This window comes from Schistocerca serialis, chromosome 8 (assembly GCF_023864345.2).
Source record: "Schistocerca serialis cubense isolate TAMUIC-IGC-003099 chromosome 8, iqSchSeri2.2, whole genome shotgun sequence".
Taxonomy (NCBI): domain Eukaryota; kingdom Metazoa; phylum Arthropoda; class Insecta; order Orthoptera; family Acrididae; genus Schistocerca; species Schistocerca serialis.
In genome coordinates this window covers 266,694,964-266,713,725 of record NC_064645.1, presented here as the reverse complement: position 1 = coordinate 266,713,725, position 18,762 = coordinate 266,694,964, and the positions used below count along the sequence as shown (strand labels likewise).

At 40.0% G+C, this 18,762-nt stretch overlaps 1 protein-coding gene across 1 annotated transcript; it reads right to left on the bottom strand.

Annotated features, from left to right (window-relative positions):
* Positions 1–17,390: 17,390 nt before the first annotated feature.
* LOC126416965 (uncharacterized) lies at positions 17,391–17,975 on the bottom strand. Its single transcript, XM_050084846.1, has one exon. It carries the CDS (start codon positions 17,973–17,975, stop codon positions 17,391–17,393), a length of 585 nt encoding a protein of 194 aa, XP_049940803.1.
* Between the last annotated feature and the right edge of the window lie 787 nt (positions 17,976–18,762).

Below are 18,762 nucleotides of genomic sequence, written 5' to 3'. Positions count from 1 at the left end.
GGGGCTCCCTTTGTATTCTGTACATTGAAATACATTCTCTTAATTTTATATAATTTTCTGTTCTGTCATTCAAAGGCAGCCCTGGATATCCACTCACAATTCCTGACCTCTGGACCTGATGTACAATGTCGTCATAAGCAGAATCCAATAACCTTTTCCCTCTCTCTCTCTGCCATGTACATGGCAGAAGTTATTCTTCTGGTTGCTGGAAGTTGACGTAGGGAACAATTACATTATTTACTCAATAGATAAAAATAAATGTGGAGAACAAATACAAATTCAATTTTCCTGTGGCAGAAATCTAATCAGACAGCTAGTAGGCCACACGAGAAATATACATTCAAAGAAAAGAGGAACACCATTATCATCTGACACCAAGGAGAGACTAAACTCGAAGATGCTTTTTACAAAGCAAAATAAAAAAAATAAATCAACTGTGGTGTGCGTACTGTAAGGCCTTCAGTACACACACCATCACATTATTTGACTTGTCGCTCTAACAAAATAGGCGAGTGTCAGCAATATGTCTCGTGGTCTTATCGTGGCGTGTTTATCTTCTGCCGTAGGTCAGACAATAGAAATGACACTTGCACACTTAGAATAGCAGATTGACGGTGACCTACTTTAAACAGAACTTGATTAATTTTCACACACATTTATTAAAGTAATAGCAATCATAAACCTTACTTAACTTGATTCCGGATGCTATTTACAATTGACAATCTGAAGTTCCTTTCATCTTGGTACGTTAATCTTATTCTCACATATCTCTGATACTTGACAAAGTGTCTATACATTTCTCTTCATGGCTATGTACAGGAATATGGTAATCTTATTAGGCGCAGACTGAAACTTGACTACAGACTAATGCAGACCAATGCAGACTAACTTATCGGAGGTCTGTACACTCGTTATAATACGTCGAGCGTTCAGGTATCACTGCGCAGTGTGATCTGCGAGGAGAAAAGGCTCTACGTTAGCAGCAATCTCATTGGCTGCGTTACATATTAATACACGGATCGGCGGAAGCAGAATTTGGTCCGTCTCTAAGACAGCGCCATCTCGTAGTGCGGAGACGGACGAGCGCTGCGCCTGCACTGTTGTGCTTAGTGGGGCGCGCTCTAGTGGGAAAGTTGTGTACGCGCTGACTACGTGGAACTATGTACACAACATCAAGAAAGGATTACATGGTTTTCATTTAACACAAGGAGAAAGGAGGGAGAAGAGTAGCTATTTCCTAATGCACAACACGCAAGAGGAAGCCTGGACATTCTTGGAGAATGTTTGAGCATATACCGTACAGACAGAATTATAAACAACCAAGAACAAACAGCAGCATGGTTTCAAAAACTAGTGTAAAATAAAATAAAGTTCTCAAGTGGCTTAAAACTGCATTTTCTTTCTTTGAAACAGTAACGTAATAACTTGTAGTGCCTTTACATCCTTAACTCCGTAAAAGAACTACGAATTGGAGAGAATCAGTGAGTAAGAAAATTGTATTGGAATGGGTTGAAACGTCCCCTTAGAAAAATTAATGAATTACTGTGCTGGTAATCCTCTTACTTTATTTGATTTTCAAACAGCTGAGCAAAACTGAACGTACTCAGACATTTCTCTCTTTACTTATTCTGATCATCACTAAACTGACACACAATATTTTTAGCGCAACGCAATCTGACTTACAATAATCCCTACAAAAGAATGGCCCTGACTAACAATAACCTATACCTTTCATGAACCACTTACCTCACAAAAATCTTCGTTATTACAACTATTGCAATACAGCGAGCGCCAATACTGCCAGCTTAATAACAGATTCTAATTACTGAAGGCACTAATTACTGATAGGCATAGTTAGCAAATGAAAGATTTTGCTAGAGAACAAACAATGTATTTACCTTAATGGTGTTCAAAAGTCATAATAAATATACCAGATCATGACATCCAGTCTTACAAATTTTTACTCTTTCTGACGGACGCACGTCCAGATCATCCGCTCTCACTCCGCCATCTCTCACCCCACATCCACCACTGCTGGCGGCTCATCTCCAACAGCGCAACACTACGCGCTGTTAACAGCCAACTGTCCAACACCACATTAGCAAATTCCAATCATGCAAACCAGCCACAGCCTTCACACAGCACAGTCAGTAATTTTCATATAGAGCGCTACATGGCGTTACCAACATAAAAACCTAAACAGCCTACTTACAGCGTGAAGTTTATTTTTATGTTCAGATGGTCGGAACTTTTACTTAAAATCTGTGTAATGAAATTTGGACCTCTGTACTATCTTTGGTAATGAAAATTTATTGAAGTTCAAACTTCATACTGTGTTTGCACTATCAAATGAATATCAGTGTGATCTTAAAGTAACATTGAGGTTGTTACGACCACTTTTCTGTTGCTGGAACGAAGAAAATAAGAAGGCATTAGGCAACTTAATTTTTTTCTGCATGGGGAGCGCGGGGGAAACAATAACCTTTAAATAAAATATGTTTGAGAAATACAGTTTCTACATTATAAATCTTACCATATGGTGACCAGCAGGTGATTAACGTTCTGTGGACAGATCAGTGATCTATTCTCTTTTGACAATCAGCGCTGCTCGGCTGAAATGTCTTTCTTTTGATACAGTTGTTTCAGGGATTACTAGCACCGGTAGCGCCACATCGGAAGTGGCTGGAAACTGTATCTTAACGGGGTCTCCACATCTACATCTACATCTACATTGATACTCCGCAAGCCACCCAACGGTGTGTGGCGGAGGGCACTTTACGTGCCACTGTCATTACCTCCCTTTCCTGTTCCAGTCGCGTATGGTTCGCGGGAAGAACGACTGTCTGAAAGCCTCCGTGCGCGCTCTAATCTCTCTAATTTTACATTCGTGATCTCCTCGGGAAGTATAAGTAGGGGGAAGCAATATATTCGATACCTCATCCAGAAACGCACCCTCTCGAAACCTGGCGAGCAAGCTACACCGCGATGCAGAGCGCCTCTCTTGCAGAGTCTGCCACTTGAGTTTATTAAACATCTCCGTAACGCTATCACGGTTACCAAATAACCCAGTGACGAAACGCGCCGCTCTTCTTTGGATCTTCTCTATCTCCTCCGTCAACCCGACCTGGTACGGATCCCACACTGATGAGCAATACTCAAGTACAGGTCGAACGAGTGTTTTGTAAGCCACCTCCTTTGTTGATGGACTACATTTTCTAAGCACTCTCCCAATGAATCTCAACCTGGTACCCGCCTTACCAACAATTAGTTTTATATGATCATTCCACTTCAAATCGTTCCGTACGCATACTCCCAGATATTTTACAGAAGTAACTGCTACCAGTGTTTGTTCCGCTATCATATAATCATACAATAAAGGATCCTTCTTTCTATGTATTCGCAATACATTACATTTGTCTATGTTAAGGGTCAGTTGCCACTCCCTGCACCAAGTGCCTATCCGCTGCAGATCTTCCTGTATTTCGCTACAATTTTCTAATGCAGCAACTTCTCTGTATACTACAGCATCATCCGCGAAAAGCCGCATGGAACTTCCGACACTATCTACTAAGTCATTTATATATATTGTGAAAAGCAATGGTCCCATAACACTCCCCTGTGGCACGCCAGAGGTTACTTTAACGTCTGTAGACGTCTCTCCATTGATAACAACATGCTGTGTTCTGTTTGCTAAAAACTCTTCAATCCAGCCACACAGCTGGTCTGATATTCCGTAGGCTCTTACTTTGTTTATCAGGCGACAGTGCGGAACTGTATCGAACGCCTTCCGGAAGTCAAGAAAAATAGCATCTACCTGGGAGCCTGTATCTAATATTTTCTGGGTCTCATGAACAAATAAGGCGAGTTGGGTCTCACACGATCGCTGTTTCCGGAATCCATGTTGATTCCTACATAGTAGATTCTGGGTTTCCAGAAATGACATGATACGCGAGCAAAAAACATGTTCTAAAATTCTACAAGAGATCGACGTAAGAGATATAGGTCTATAGTTCTGCGCATCTGCTCGACGACCCTTCTTGAAGACTGGGACTATCTGTGCTCTATTCCAATCATTTGGAACCCTCCGTTCGTCTAGAGACTTGCGGTACACGGCTGTTAGAAGGGGGGCAAGTTCTTTCGCGTACTCTGTGTAGAATCGAATTGGTATCCCGTCAGGTCCAGTGGACTTTCCTCTATTGAGTGATTCCAGTTGCTTTTCTATTCCTTGGACACTTATTTCAATAACTTTGGTGGAGAAATTTTTTCAGAGTAAACTCTTCTGAAGTAAAGTGAAACAATATCATTCGAACTGATGATTCCATTCCAAATTTCGTCTAAGTCATCTGCCCAATTTCCAGCTCTCCAATGCTTGGCTACCACGGTGAACAAATCACTCTCTTACACTGAAACTAAACGTTATTTGTATGAAGTGCAACACTTCATCCTTTTTGTATCTGTGACTCTTTGCGCAACCAATTTGCAAAAGAAACTAGCGTGCAAGGAGTAAATCAAAACACAAAGCCAGTGAGACAGTAGGGGAAGGGAGGGAGAGGAATAAGTAAGAACGGTGTGTTAAACATTAGAATGTATGGCAAAAACTAGGGAAAGGAAACAAAAAAAGTTAGCTTTCCTCTTTCTGAACTCAGGAAGGCGAGCATGACCCTGATGAACTCCAACTTGGGGGTTAACGAGAGATGATGGTGAACCAGACAGCTTGGATGTGGTTTATAGGCGGTTTATAGGTGAATACAGGGCTGATACCCATTTTACATCATAGATATACATTCTACTAACATTTAGAAGACGTTTTCAAATTTCCACATGGTATTAACCATAGACAAACAAATGGGGAGCAGATTCCGTGCTGGAGGACGAGTAAGAGACTGGTGATCTACAATGTTTAGAATCTTCCAGCCTATAATCAACATGAGTCGGGCGAAAATAAAAAAAATAAATAAATAAAATTCGTCAGACTAACTCTGGCACGCCATACCACACATTAATTACAAGTTTTTCTAATGCGCCAACAATATACAGACAGTACTTTGAACCTTCTGGATATCAACTGGCACCAGATTCTTGAGACTTCCGTTGTTTTGATACAACATTGTCACAGCAAGATTCTCGCCAAATATCTCAATTTTCCCTTTTTGGACGATTATGTTGTTTGTTTAAGAGCTGCTTCCTCTGCTTAAGATACAAAATACGGCCTCAATAATAATCTTCGTTGGGAGTAACAAACGATATTAATAAGGAATCAGGAACCTACTGAGAAATCGAGTTCCTCTGCTACCGTCTTTGAGGTTTCTGCAACAAACCAATAACCATGCATATTGTAGTATGTTACTAAAAGGAAAACGAACTCTCGTATGTATCATTCTGTGAATCGCGTAAATAATGTATTGAAACTTCGAGAGGAAGTTACTTCTTTCTAACAGATTCTTTTGTTCCCGTTTTTTTGGCATCACGCTGATTTCACCAAAACCGTTTGCCACCGACACTGTGATATTAACAACCCTAGTTCTGCAGAAATCTATCACTAGGGTCTATCTCCAACCAAACATTTTAAGGCACCGTAATTAATGTTACTCTTTGAAATTATTATCAGTTTAAATGTCGTTGGCATGTATTCATTAAGAAAGTTACTTTCCTTTAACTCATGTCGCAGCGAGGTAGCAATTCCATCTGCTATCAGGAAACCCATTGACACGCCGGAAGAGTGGCCTTTGTGTCAGCCACTTGGCCTACCACAAACGTTTTACTTCGTAAATCTCTGCTAGAATTTTCATAACTTTCTAGTTCTGACCCAATTTCTTTCCCAGTAGTGAGATAAGATTCAGCATCATCACCAAAAATGTCTGCATTTTGAAAGTCATAAACTTACTGACAATGGTAAGATACTCACCGTTAATGTATCAATCGGGCCACAAATCCACGTCTAAATCAGATGCATTTGGTCGCTATGTAAACTTTGGTTTCTTATTGACTATCTACTTTGAATTTGTCAGCGGCCTTAGAATCATTAAGTGAAATGGTTGACAATTTAAGAAGGAGGTTTATGTCAGCATCCAGATTTCGTTTGTATTGCAACAGTGCCTAAAAGCTGCTGACATAGGCTCCTGAAACCTTCACCTCTATCAGTACTACGGGAACGTGTGCACTTCGCGAAAGACCAATCGCCACTGCTAATAGTAGTGTATTTGTACTTGACGAAATTATTGCGGTGTCTTTTGAAGGAATAAACAGAATCACATGTTTTGTGCTACATAACACCAAACATAATCGTTCGAGCGGGTAGCTTAACATCATCTTCATCCTCATCGTCATTTTCTTCTTCTTCTTGTCCTCCTCCTCCTCTTCTTCTTCTTCTTCTTCTTCTTCTTGTACCTTTCACAGAGTGGACTATGAATATGTTCTGGCCTTACCCCAACTTTTAGCTGTCCGTCCTGTGTCCTTCTTTCCTTGGCGTTTTCATTGTAAGATCGTCTTTGGAATCCTTGTTTCTACCATTCGTTTCCGGGTTTCCTTGCAATGCAATGTTTACACACAAATAATATTTCCTTCTTGCTGACAACCTATTGTTTTCTGATAATACGAAACACGTTATCTGATAACTAACGTTGGCTTCACTGCTTTCTTGGTAAGAGCACCCTATGGTGATGGTAACGTTGACATACATGACGATGAGGAAGGTAGCAACTGCGGTTTGCACCCCGCATACGAAGTCTGAGAAATCCCCATGTAGCAAAGATATGTCACCAGTTACATTCAAAAAAGACGCTTTCTTCGCTAATAACAAAAATCTACATCTCTGAAAATCACATTTAAATACCTCGAAGAGGGTTCATCGAAGAAACTTCATAATTCTCTATTGTTCCAGTCTCGTATATCGCGCGGAAAGAACGAACACCTATATCTTTCCGTACAATCTCTGATTTTCCTTATTTTATCGTGGTGATCGTTTCTCCCTATGTAGGTCGGTGTCAACAAAATATTTTCGCATTCGGAGGACAAAGTTGGTGATTGGAATTTAGCCGGCCGGAGTGGCCGAGCGGTTCTAGGCACTACAGTCTGGAACCGCGTGACCGCTCTGCTCGCAGGTTCGAATCCTGCCTCGGGCGTGGATGTGTGTGATGTCCTTAGGTTAGTTAGGTTTAAGTAGTTCTAAGTTCTAGGGGACTGATGACCTCAGCAGCTAAGTCCCATAGTGCTCAGAGCCATTTGAACCATTTGATTCGAATTTCGTGAGACGTTTCCGGCGCAATGAAAAACACCTTTGTTTTAATGATGTACAGAGCAAATTCTCTATCGTTTCAGTGACACTCTCTTCCATATTTCACGATAGTACAAAAGTGTTGCACTTCTTTGAACTTTTTCGATGTACTGTCAGTGATATCTGGTAAGGATCCCACACCGCGCAGCGGTATTCTAGAGGACGGACAAGCGTAATGTAGGCAGTCTCCTTAGCAGATCTGTTACATTTTCTAAGTGTCCTGCCGATGAAATGCAGCCTTTGGTTAGCCTTACCCACAGCATTTTCTAAGTGTTCCTTCCAAGTTAAGTAGTTCGTTAATGTAATTCCTCGGTATTTAGTCGAATTTACGGCCTTTAGATTTGACTGATCTATAATGTAACCGAAGTTTAACGGATTCCTTTTAGTACTCATGTTGATGACCTCACACTTATCGTTATTTAGGATCAATTGCCAATTTTCGCATCATTTAGATATCTTTTCTAAACCGTTTCGCAATTTGTTTTGATCTTCTGATGACTTTATTAGTCAATAAACGACAGCGTCATCTGCAAACAACTATGACGGCGGCTCAGATTGTCTCCCAAGTCATTTATATAGTAGCAGAGACAGAACTAAGCGACATGGCATCTGTGCTGGGTTAAAACACTACGCTAATTTTCAATTTTATGGTTGAAATTTATCCGATTACTCACCCTGCAATGTTCTATAAATTTACGAGGTGTGTAACGTTCCCTGGCAGCACACACACTATTAATAAAATGAAATGACATTTAATTGCACTAAATACGCCACTATGAAGCAATTCGTATGTACTGTAATTGTTTAACAAAGAAATATTATTTAATTTTGTATAAAGGACATTCGTTATTATTTTAATATTTTCTGTAATAATATTCTCGATGTATTTATGATTGTAATATTTCTACACTCATAATGTAATTACGAAATATGTTAATATCTACGATAAGAAAAATGTAAAATACAACCACAGAGGGGAGTAATGTTGTAAGATTGCAAAGAGACATTAACGGTCGGCAGTGGTATAAATAGGAATACATAATGTGCATTCTTTGTCATCTTCCTCGAGAGCTGAGAGAGAGAGAAACCTGTGACGTAGCATTTTGTGAATGAGTAGACTTCTATGGTCTATATCTATCTTTAGCCGCCATTAGAGAAGTTACAAAGTAATGTAAGTTTAATTATTGTTGTGGTCTAAATACATTATAATTTATCAAAATTGTGTATTACTAATGTAAATTAGCTTGCCCATGTCATCTATAATATTTCTTTAAAGAATTTTCAGCATTTTTTAGCGATTATCGTTTGTGTTGCTGGGCTGTGCCGCGACTGAACGGTTTGCAGCGGCGGCACATTTAAAAAATTGTTCCGCTAAAAAAATTAACCAAACCCGTAAATCGGGAGCAGATAAAATTAGCAGTGAATTACGAAATATTTTTCTTTTACAGCGATCCAGAGGCTGACGGAATTTATTACTGGTTTTGCAATTGTGCATTCATAGGCGGATAATTAACGTTGAAGTTGTTTATCTGTTGGTTCTTTCAATTTCTAAAGCAAATAACTTAAACGTATAGTGAAGTGTGTTTTGTCAATGATAATTAAACGTTCAGGTCAGCTTGGCAATATTTAACCATTTTATGTTAACAGAGACAGTCTTGTGTTCCATAGCTAACGCCGGGAAAGAATTCAGTAACTATTTAAAAAACCACTACATTTAGAAAATGTGTGCCAAGGCCGAAATACGTAAAAAATATTTAATTTATACAATTTTCAACTAAATGTTCTTAATCAGTTAATATGAATTTATGAGCATGAGAGGGTTGCTAAGGTTCACGTAATTTTAAATGTGCTTAATTCTGTCTAAATGAATTTTTATTACCACACGTAAATAACGGGTTCTACAACAAAGTTCGTACTGAAAGAGCAAATAACAAAAATATTTAAAGCAACATTTCCCCCATTTTCATTTTCAAATCCATTTATTTCATTTTTTTTACATAATAAATATATAAATATTTTCTTTTTTTATTTCATCAAAGGTGCCAATAAATATTCAGCCAACGTCATCGGTTAGCTTTAAATTACTTCTCTCGCAAACAATGTATACTGACATTTTAGAAGGTATGCGGCAATAAAATGTACACCTACCAGACAGAAACTCTATGTTTCATTACTTTACTTTACTTATTTGGTCGCACAGACCGAGTTCGCTTCATGGCCTCAGTGCTCAGCGACTTTGTCAGCTGTCAGTCACTGGAAATGTTCTTGTGGGCTGCCACGGTCTCCAGATCTGCCTTCACCATCGATCTACCCCAGTTTTGTCTTCACCACCGATTCTCTTTTTCTGAGTAAATGTTCCAGCCATTAAATTATTCTGCTCTTTGTTACAGCTGTAACATTTAGTTTATTAAGCAGCGTATTGATTTCTGTTTGTCTTTCTTCTTCTTCTTATAATTCCTCTTCTACCTCCACTACAACGACGATATGATCCACCTACATTTATATCCCTTGCAATCGACGACGTCGTTTGTAGGAAAGTTAAATAGGCACTTAAGAATTTATTCACAAAGGAGGATCGTACGAAGATATTGTTGTTTGACTTCCGTCTGGAAGAAATCGAAACAGGCATATCCGACGTAAAGAACAAAGTGAAAGAAAAAAAAAGAAGAAATAAGTCGCCAGATCCAGATAGAAACACAATTCATTTTTACAGGCAGTAGTCTATGGCATCATCCCCTTCTTCTGCTCGCTGTTATCGTGAATCTCTTGCTCAGCACAGACTACAAAGCGAGTAGAAGAAAGCACAGATGAGTCCTTTATTCCAATGGGTAAAAGAACGGACCCACAAAATTACACACCAGCATCCATAACATCGGTTTTCTGCAAAATTGGTGCCCATATTCTGAGTTCGATGATAGTAAATATCCTTGAGACGGAAAAGGTTCTGTCCATAAATCAGCACATTTAGAAATCATCGCTCATGCGAAACCTGCCCTTTTCTCAAATGAAATCCTAAGTTTCGTGCGTGAAGTGTAACAGGTAGTTTCAGTATTCAAACATGGTGCCAACGGCTGACTGTTAATGAAGGTATGAGCATTCGCAATAGTGGCTCGAAGACTTCTTAAGTGATAGATCCCTGTACGTTGTCGTCGACGGCGAGCGTTCCTCAACGACAAAGATATCATCAGAAGTACCCGAGGGAAGTGTGGAAAAAACGCTCATATCCTCTATATAAATGATTGTAACTGGTCTGGCAAACAGGGTGAGCAGCAGTATATGGCTGTTTTCTGATGATGATGTGGTGTACAGGAGGGTGTCATAGTTGAGTCACTGTAGGAGGGCTTAGACAATGTTTTTAGTTGGTTTGGTCTTTCTGTTAACGCAGAAAAATATAATTTTGTATGGATGAGTAGGAAAAACAGTCATGTAGTGCTCCATTCAGTCGTGGTAGTGTGTTGCCTGACACAGTCACGACAGTTAACTACCTAGGCATAACAATATTGGAGTTTCCCTGTTGGACTCCTCTATCTCCACTGTAGAAACGCCTTCCTGCTTTCAATTCTCACTTAATATACTCGAGATTTCAAAAAGTTTTGATTTCATATGTGACTGAAACAATTGAATCTGCCAAAACATGTTCAGATGTATGTGAAATCTAATGGGACTGCTAAGGTCATCAGTCCCTAAGCGTACACACTGCTTAACCTAAATTATCCTAAGGACAAAAACACACACCCTTGCCCGAAGGAGGACTCGAACCTCCGCCGGGACCAGCCGCACAGTGAATCTGCCACTTCACCTTATTATAAATAAGAGAAACAGGATAAATACACACGACACAGTCTGAGGCAGAATATAGTTCAGCAGAGGCGACAGGCTGGCTTGGCGACTAACCACAGCAGTCTCCGTCATGGTCTTCAGCAGTAGAACTACTGACTCCTGAGCTGCGCATATGTAGGTGGGGCAGCAGTGTCTGAAACTTTACTGAGAAGGGAATACCCAGATCGGGCAGCTTCTCGCAGCTCTGGCATACACATGACCCGCATTTTGGCATTGCTTATATACGATTTATGATAGCTCATGATCTTAGTTCGATTTTTGTACCACGTATTGATGAAGCCAAGGAGTATCTATGTTATTTAACAAAGTATGTTAAAGTAGTTCGTTAGCATCGTAAACATACATGGCACAGCTGTTGGTCTAAGTTACTTTTAGACGACATTCGTCTACAAGAATTGTTCGATGTTATTCCTGCTTTTAAATTGTCTCTGATACCTGTCTAAATAGGTCTTATTCTAATACGAAAATCATCGAAACGTTATAGACATCCCAATGCTGCGGTGTCAACATTATTATCGTTCAGTACAAAATACTTGAAAACTCCTGCTGATAAGGCTAACATAAGCTATCACATAGTGAAGACTATACGACACTTCACACACCATACGTCGTCGTGTTGAATCTTTTTGTAATAATTTTTTTGTAAATATGCGATGTAAGGGCCGCTCTGTTACACGCTTACTGCGCAGTGACGATGGTATGTGGACGAGCTGTCATTTCCTCACCACTTTGCGATAGCATTAGATACCATTATCGGCAGGAGAAGATCAACTTTTGTACTGAAAAGTAAAGTTAGGAACTGCCATGGATACGATATAAAGTTCGGCTGAATCTGAAGAGTGGCAAAAACCACATCAACCTATGTTTATCACCTGTGAACATGTGTTACTACTGTTCAGAATGCTGTTTCATCGAAATGTCATGTAGTCGCCATTGTAGACATTGTAAGACAGCATAGTCAACAAAAGTACACAAATGTTATCTACTGAAAGATATTCCGATTGCCTTGCATAGGAGTCTCTGATATGTTCGGTTGACTTATATCCTGCTTTTAGGAGAACTAAGATTTGTTTTGACAATAACGCTGTTTACTTTCATACAAACATTAATATATTCTCGTTGAGAAGCGCAATTTACCTCTAAATTAGATCATCACTTGTACGGTACCATTTTCGTGTTGTATTCCTACACGTCAAAGTTTTGCGTATTTTGATGAATAATAGGGAGAATTCCTGGTTTCTTTGATCTGTGGTACAAAAATCGATTTAAAATCGTGGACTAACATGTAATTAATATTAGTGTTACCAACATATATGCTAATTATATGTTAAGGAGTAATGCAGACAGTCTGTATGTGGAAATACTTATTTTAAGGGTACATTGTGCTTAGCAACATGTGGTAAAGTAATCGAAATATTCATGTTAAAAATAGCCGCTTATTCTAAAAGGTATATCACCTTTTTCTTTGACCGTGTTGTGTATTTATACCTCATAACAGAAGACCGCAAAGTAATCCTTCTGCACTGTGAAAGATTGTAGTTGAAGTGATACATTCCGTTAAAGATCTTGTCAACAACTGGTAATCGTCACCCCTCAAATGATGGTTGGTCAAGTTAGTTTGTGGACATAGTTCCTTATAGGCTAGCGCAACCTGTGAGCTGCTCTTTTAGCAAGTTCTTTTAGCACAGAACATGTGCTTCTTCCAATTCTTTAACAATTTACTGTTTCAATTAATTTGCGAGTTCACATTCATGGTTTTCGGCATCAAGTGTAAGTTGCACGATCTTTTTCTTTTTACATATTGTGTTTTTTCATCTTGTATTGGGAACTTTATAAAGCTTTCGACGTGTGTTGCGATAATAGTAGTGCAAGTGATACTATCATTAGACATCTCGTCATGAAGTATCATTTTTAGTATAGTTAGACGTGCTTAAGTGTTATAAAAATATAACATTCGTAGTTAAACACATTACCACACATACGCTAATGATCTAAGGTAACAGAAAAATAGTATTAACGTTCAGAAACATCGATAACACTTTTTTAGTGAATACCGTGATTCATTAACGTCTACACCCTACATCGGTGCTCGGCGAGGTAAAGCATTAGTAAAAGCCTCAACACGTCAGGTAACAACAAGACTGTCTTTATACAGGGACTACGTCGCATGAAGTAAGCCTAAAACGAGATGCCAATAGCTTGTTAACTACTACAGATGTTTAAGTGATAAATGCGTACAATCATCAAACTATGCTTACTGACAAGTGTTACTTAACTTGGGAATCCGATCACTGGCAATGTCCTGTGTATTTCGATAAATAATACAGATGTGTTAGATACTGAAATCCTGAAAATTACACTACATTGTCAATATCTTTACATGGTGCAATAAATAACACAGTAAAATTTCGGTAAAATAATATGAGGGTCGTTCAGTAAGTAACAGACCACAATTTTTTTTAAAAAGCCATTAATACACATAGACAAATGTCCTTGTTGGTGCTTCACATTCGATGTTTGTTCTGTGCGCCGGTGAAGTTTTGAACCGTTCTGGCAGATAGCAGAACCGTAGTATAGCGTCAAAATGGGGTCTACATACGACTCACGTTACAAGTAGCGTGCTGTTATCGAATTTTTGTGTGCAGAAAAAGAAACCGTGGTGAACGTTGATAAACGTTTGTGTGCAGTGTATGGCGATGCTGCAGTTGATAGGAATGCAGTTGGGCGATGGGTGAAGAAGGTTACAGCCTCAGGAAATGCAGAAACAGAGCTCACGATCAGCCACGCCCGGGACATCCTGTCACAGCCACTGATCCAGACATGCTGTATCGTGCAGATGCCATTATTCCCGCCTCCTGGCGCATCCAAACTCGAGAATTAGCTGTGCACTTGTCGGTCAGCTCTGTCACGGATCGTTACGTTGGACGAAAGCCGGGTGAAACACTGCGCTCCGGAAACAAAAAGGCAGTCTGTGTAATGGCTTCATCCTTAATCACCACAAAAGAAGGAATTCAAGACAGCCCCCTCTGCCGGAAAAGTCATGGTGACAGTCTTCTGGGATTGTGACGGCGTTCTTCTCGTGGATAAGATGCTAAGAGGGCCAACCATCAATAATTCAGAGGCATACGTGAAGACTCTGAATACTCAAGAACCGTTTCCGACGGGTTCGATCGACAAGAATGCAGCAGAAATCTTGCTCCAACCGATAAATCACGCCCACGCAGAATTCTCAGATCCCGGGAACATATCGCCAAATTGCGTTGGTCATCATTGCCTCATCCACCCTACAGTCCAGACCTGGCACCCTGGGACTTCCATCTCTTTGGGCCGCTTAAGGATTTTCTACGGGGAACACACTTTGAAGACGATGAGAGTGTCAGTCATGCAGTTAAAACATGACCACGCCTAAAGGAAAAGCTCTTTTACCAGCGGCGAATCCATATACTTCCACAACGTTGGCGTAGGGGCACTGAACGTGATGGAGACTACGTAGAAAAATAGGATATGGACAAGACATGTTGATGTATATTGTCATCAAATTCTGGCTCAACAATAAATGTGATCTGAGAAAAAAAATGTGGAGCATTACTTACTGAACGAGCCTCGTACTTTATGTGAGACCCCTCTGCTGGCAAGTGGGAGGTAGAGATAACAAACATGGTTATGAACTTTTTGCTTTAATGGCCTGTAAAATATTGTATTGTGATTAGTTGTTTCATTTTATTGCCTGGAAGAATACTGCAATGGGACTGGAGGAGTGGGACATTATAATATCATAGAAATAGGTGTGGCTAAGGCAGGTAGCATAAGAATGCTTTTGTGTGGGTTGTAGTCGATACAAGGTAGATATCGTTGTGAGTAACATATATGTCATTTCTCTACTATGGCCGTAGTTGGTCACAACTGCATAGACAATGAATTTCATCAGTTTTTGACCTGTGAATTGGTGTGCATTCTGTTAGGCTGATGTACCGACAAGCTCACAATATTTTTATTGTTACGGCCACTCGCCTAACTTCTGCAATCAGTACGCAGGCGTGCTCTCTGTATGTACCGTTTGTAAATGTTCAGTCTGTGTTCTGCTCGCCCATAACAGCTGATAGGCGTATGAAGTCCCGCTTCGTTTCTAAGAACTTGAGAGCAGATTGTAACCTCCCCGCACGTAATTGTTGTTTAAATAAAAATGGAAATGAAACCAAGCTTAAACTCCCCACAAAAATTAATGAATGAAAATTGTCCATGAACCCACACAATAATATTAATCAAATAATGAACCATCAACCGTATGTAACATCTCAACAGAAATAATTAAACCTGAAAAATTTTATAAGGACAGCAGCGCTGACCTTCGGCCCTGTGAAATAATTAAACCTGACAAATTTTGTAAGGACAGCAGCGCTGACCTTCGGCCCTGTATTGTGAATAAAAAAGCAAAAATTCTTACCTCAATAAAAACTGCATCTATATCTGCTCTTATTTATCGACACAGCTTCGTGCAATGCTGGCGTATATTTAATTTTGATTCTTGGAGGAAATGCATAGGAAATATTCTTTAAATTGTAATGAATGTTTTTTCTTCAAAAGAGTGGAAAAATTCTTTAAATAGAAATGAATACTTTTTTTAAAAGAGTTTCTTTATAAAAAATTATTATTGGGGCATTTTTTGAACAAATTAATTACAATTAACATAAATTATTAGATGTGCGCAATGCTGCGTCTTTACCTTCTACAACAATACATATCGTCCCAAATCGTGACCAGAGTCGCGAGAAGAGCACGCCGCCGACGCATGCCGACTTCTGCTCAGTACAAGCGTCCCCTCGCTACTACTGACGACTGACTACTCCTTCAGCCGACTCGCTACACACAACTGCTCCACCCGATTCGCTACGCGCAACTACTGTTCCTGCCGACTCGCTACATAGTACTGACTAGCACTGTCGTCTCGCGCGGTCAAGCGCAGACTAGCAACGATAAATAACTCTCTGGTCAGAGATTCTGTCATGCCTCGCCATCGCTGGTAATGAATACATACGTGTTTCAAGATGTATTATGGCCCAGCTATAACTTCCTCCAGTTAGTTATTGATCACACTTCTCTCCCATATTCAGTGCACTTCATTAGCATTACAATTATGTTAACATAATTTACCTCTTGATTTGCTGAACGTCGTAACGTTAGAGTGGGTCATGTTACTGTGTTATTGGGATAAAAACCTGGTCAGAGAATGATACATACTCGAATGTGGACCTACAAATACAGGTTCTCCCCACTGCAAGATCAATTCCAGCACCGCTCCTACCCTACTTCTCCCCTTTAGAGATTTTACCGAGATACAAGGAAATAAAAACTGAAACACCGCAAGATAACGCTTATGCATTATTCGTGCAGAATCATACAGGTACTCATATCGGAAAATAATGGGAGTCAAATCCTCTCCATGGCAGCTTGACATCTCTTAACGTACTTTGTGACTTCATGACAGTATTCTTAAATAAACTAGAAAGATACTAAGTGGATAAGCAGGGACAATCACAAACAATAAACTGCAAATGTCAACTCTCGGATGTAAGAATGTGTGCTTCTACTATAAAGAAATAAGGGACATAAAAGAGGACAGATTATAGCAATCTTCGCAATGCTCTATCACCGTCTTCAACCGAACACTCTACTGTACGTCTTGTGGTCATTAAATACCTCTCACACACATTGGTCAGAAGTGGGAAAAATTGTCCAGGCCATGATATCATCCACAACTATTAAAGATATTGGGCTAGAATGAAATTGTGGCTGATTATTTAGCCATCTCTAACAACATCATCAGACTGTGTCCTTCGGCACTACGTGAAGTGAATGTAGCACTTATTAATGAATGCGCTCGTGTATCACAGACCGAACTCTCAAAGCCACTGAAATGATGTTCCCAAATGAGTCTAATCTTAGGGTTTTGTAGTGTGTGTTGTTGATGGCTTGTAAAGACAGAACACACAGCCACTTATGGATTAAACTGAAAATCAAAGGTACTTTCGATTCGGTAACAGTTATTGTTACACGTTCACACTAAAGAAATGAGAGATCATTTGGTGAAATACGTAAAATATATTTTTTTGTTTTAAATAAACCAAAGTTTGGTAACGAAAATTGAAAAATGAAGAAACAGAAAACAAATTAAAGTGAACGCAACACAAAACGAAAACACAGAACAGCAACGAAAACTGTAACGTAAACAGCACAAAAACGAAAAACTAGAACTTGAGAAACATAGAAACGATTTTTTTCATTTGGGAGAGTTGGCACCCGAAGGATGGCTGCTGAGACTCTCAGCTGCCTCCCCTTCCACTTCTTCATAATCTTGCTCCACCTTGGGAGCATCCATTAGAGTTTCGGCTGCCCCCTCCTCTAATTCTCCATGGGCATATTCCATTATGTCATCTGTGTCAGCTGCACCCTCTCCCAATTTTCCACATGCTTGGCCCATCTTCTCAGCAACCTCAGCTGCTTCCTCTTCCACAACTTCGTGGGGTTGGTCCATCCTGTCATTTTCTACGATACTGTCAGCTCCACCCTCCTCCGGATCCTCACGGGCTTGATCCGTCTTCTCAGCTCCAATGAGACTTTCAGCTGCTCCCTCCACTAACTCTTCACGCTCTTCTTCGATCTTGGCCGCACCGATGAGACTCTCAGCTGCTCCCTCCTCCACATCTTCACAGTTTCGATCCATCTTGGTAGCATCCACGACACTGTCGGCTGCACCCTCCTCTAACTGTTTACTGGCCTGGTCCACTTTGACAGCATCCACCAGACTCTTGAATACCCCTTCCTTCAGATATTCACGGACTAGATCAATCTTGGTACCGTCCATTTAGGCAACAACGATAAATCTAGCTGCATTATTATACTACAAACAGCATTATTCATCTAGAACTCAAATTATAAAATTCAGAAATTGTGATGGAATAAGAGATGATATAGGGCATTAATATGTTGTGAGTGATACAAAAGGAGTAAAAAGAATCACACTGACTGCCTTCATGAGACAGGAAGCTGCTAAGTACGTAATCTTTGGAAAGGATACCCGGAGACTCGTACCACAGACACTAAAGATATCTCAACTACTATACTCTTCCGTGAATATTATATTTGTAAGAACTAAAGCACATATTACTGTTATGCCGGAGCCAAGTTAGCCCCTGAGGGCCGGCAACCCATATTACACCACATAGGATGGGGTTGTCTATGTCCAAGGCATACCAAAAGCACCATGGTAAACACTGGCAATTTACATACAAGATAATGGAAACAGACATTCCGAGAACCACTTCCTGTATTGGGAGCTCGAGCCATGGCCTGCAGGAAGGATTACTACCCCAAAACCCGATTCGCTAGAGACAGTTATTTAGGGGCTGGAACCAGCCCCGAAGTTCACTCCAGATGCCGACCTCGTGGACTTCGATCGCTGAAGATCACATCTTCTTCTCTGAATTGGACTTTACTTGTGTGTGTGTGTGTTGCCACGAATCTTTGTGGAAAATTAGTAGTGAACTTTTGTTCGCCTCAATTAGAAGACTTTTTCTGGAATCGTTATTATTACGTTTCTTTTGTCGTTAAGCCATCAACCTTATAAACTTTCAGAAATAAAAGTTGTGTTT

Excerpts from the sequence above, each read along its gene's own strand:
- LOC126416965 (XM_050084846.1), bottom strand. The coding sequence starts at position 17,975 with ATGGACGGTACCAAGATTGATCTAGTCCGTGAATATCTGAAGGAAGGG.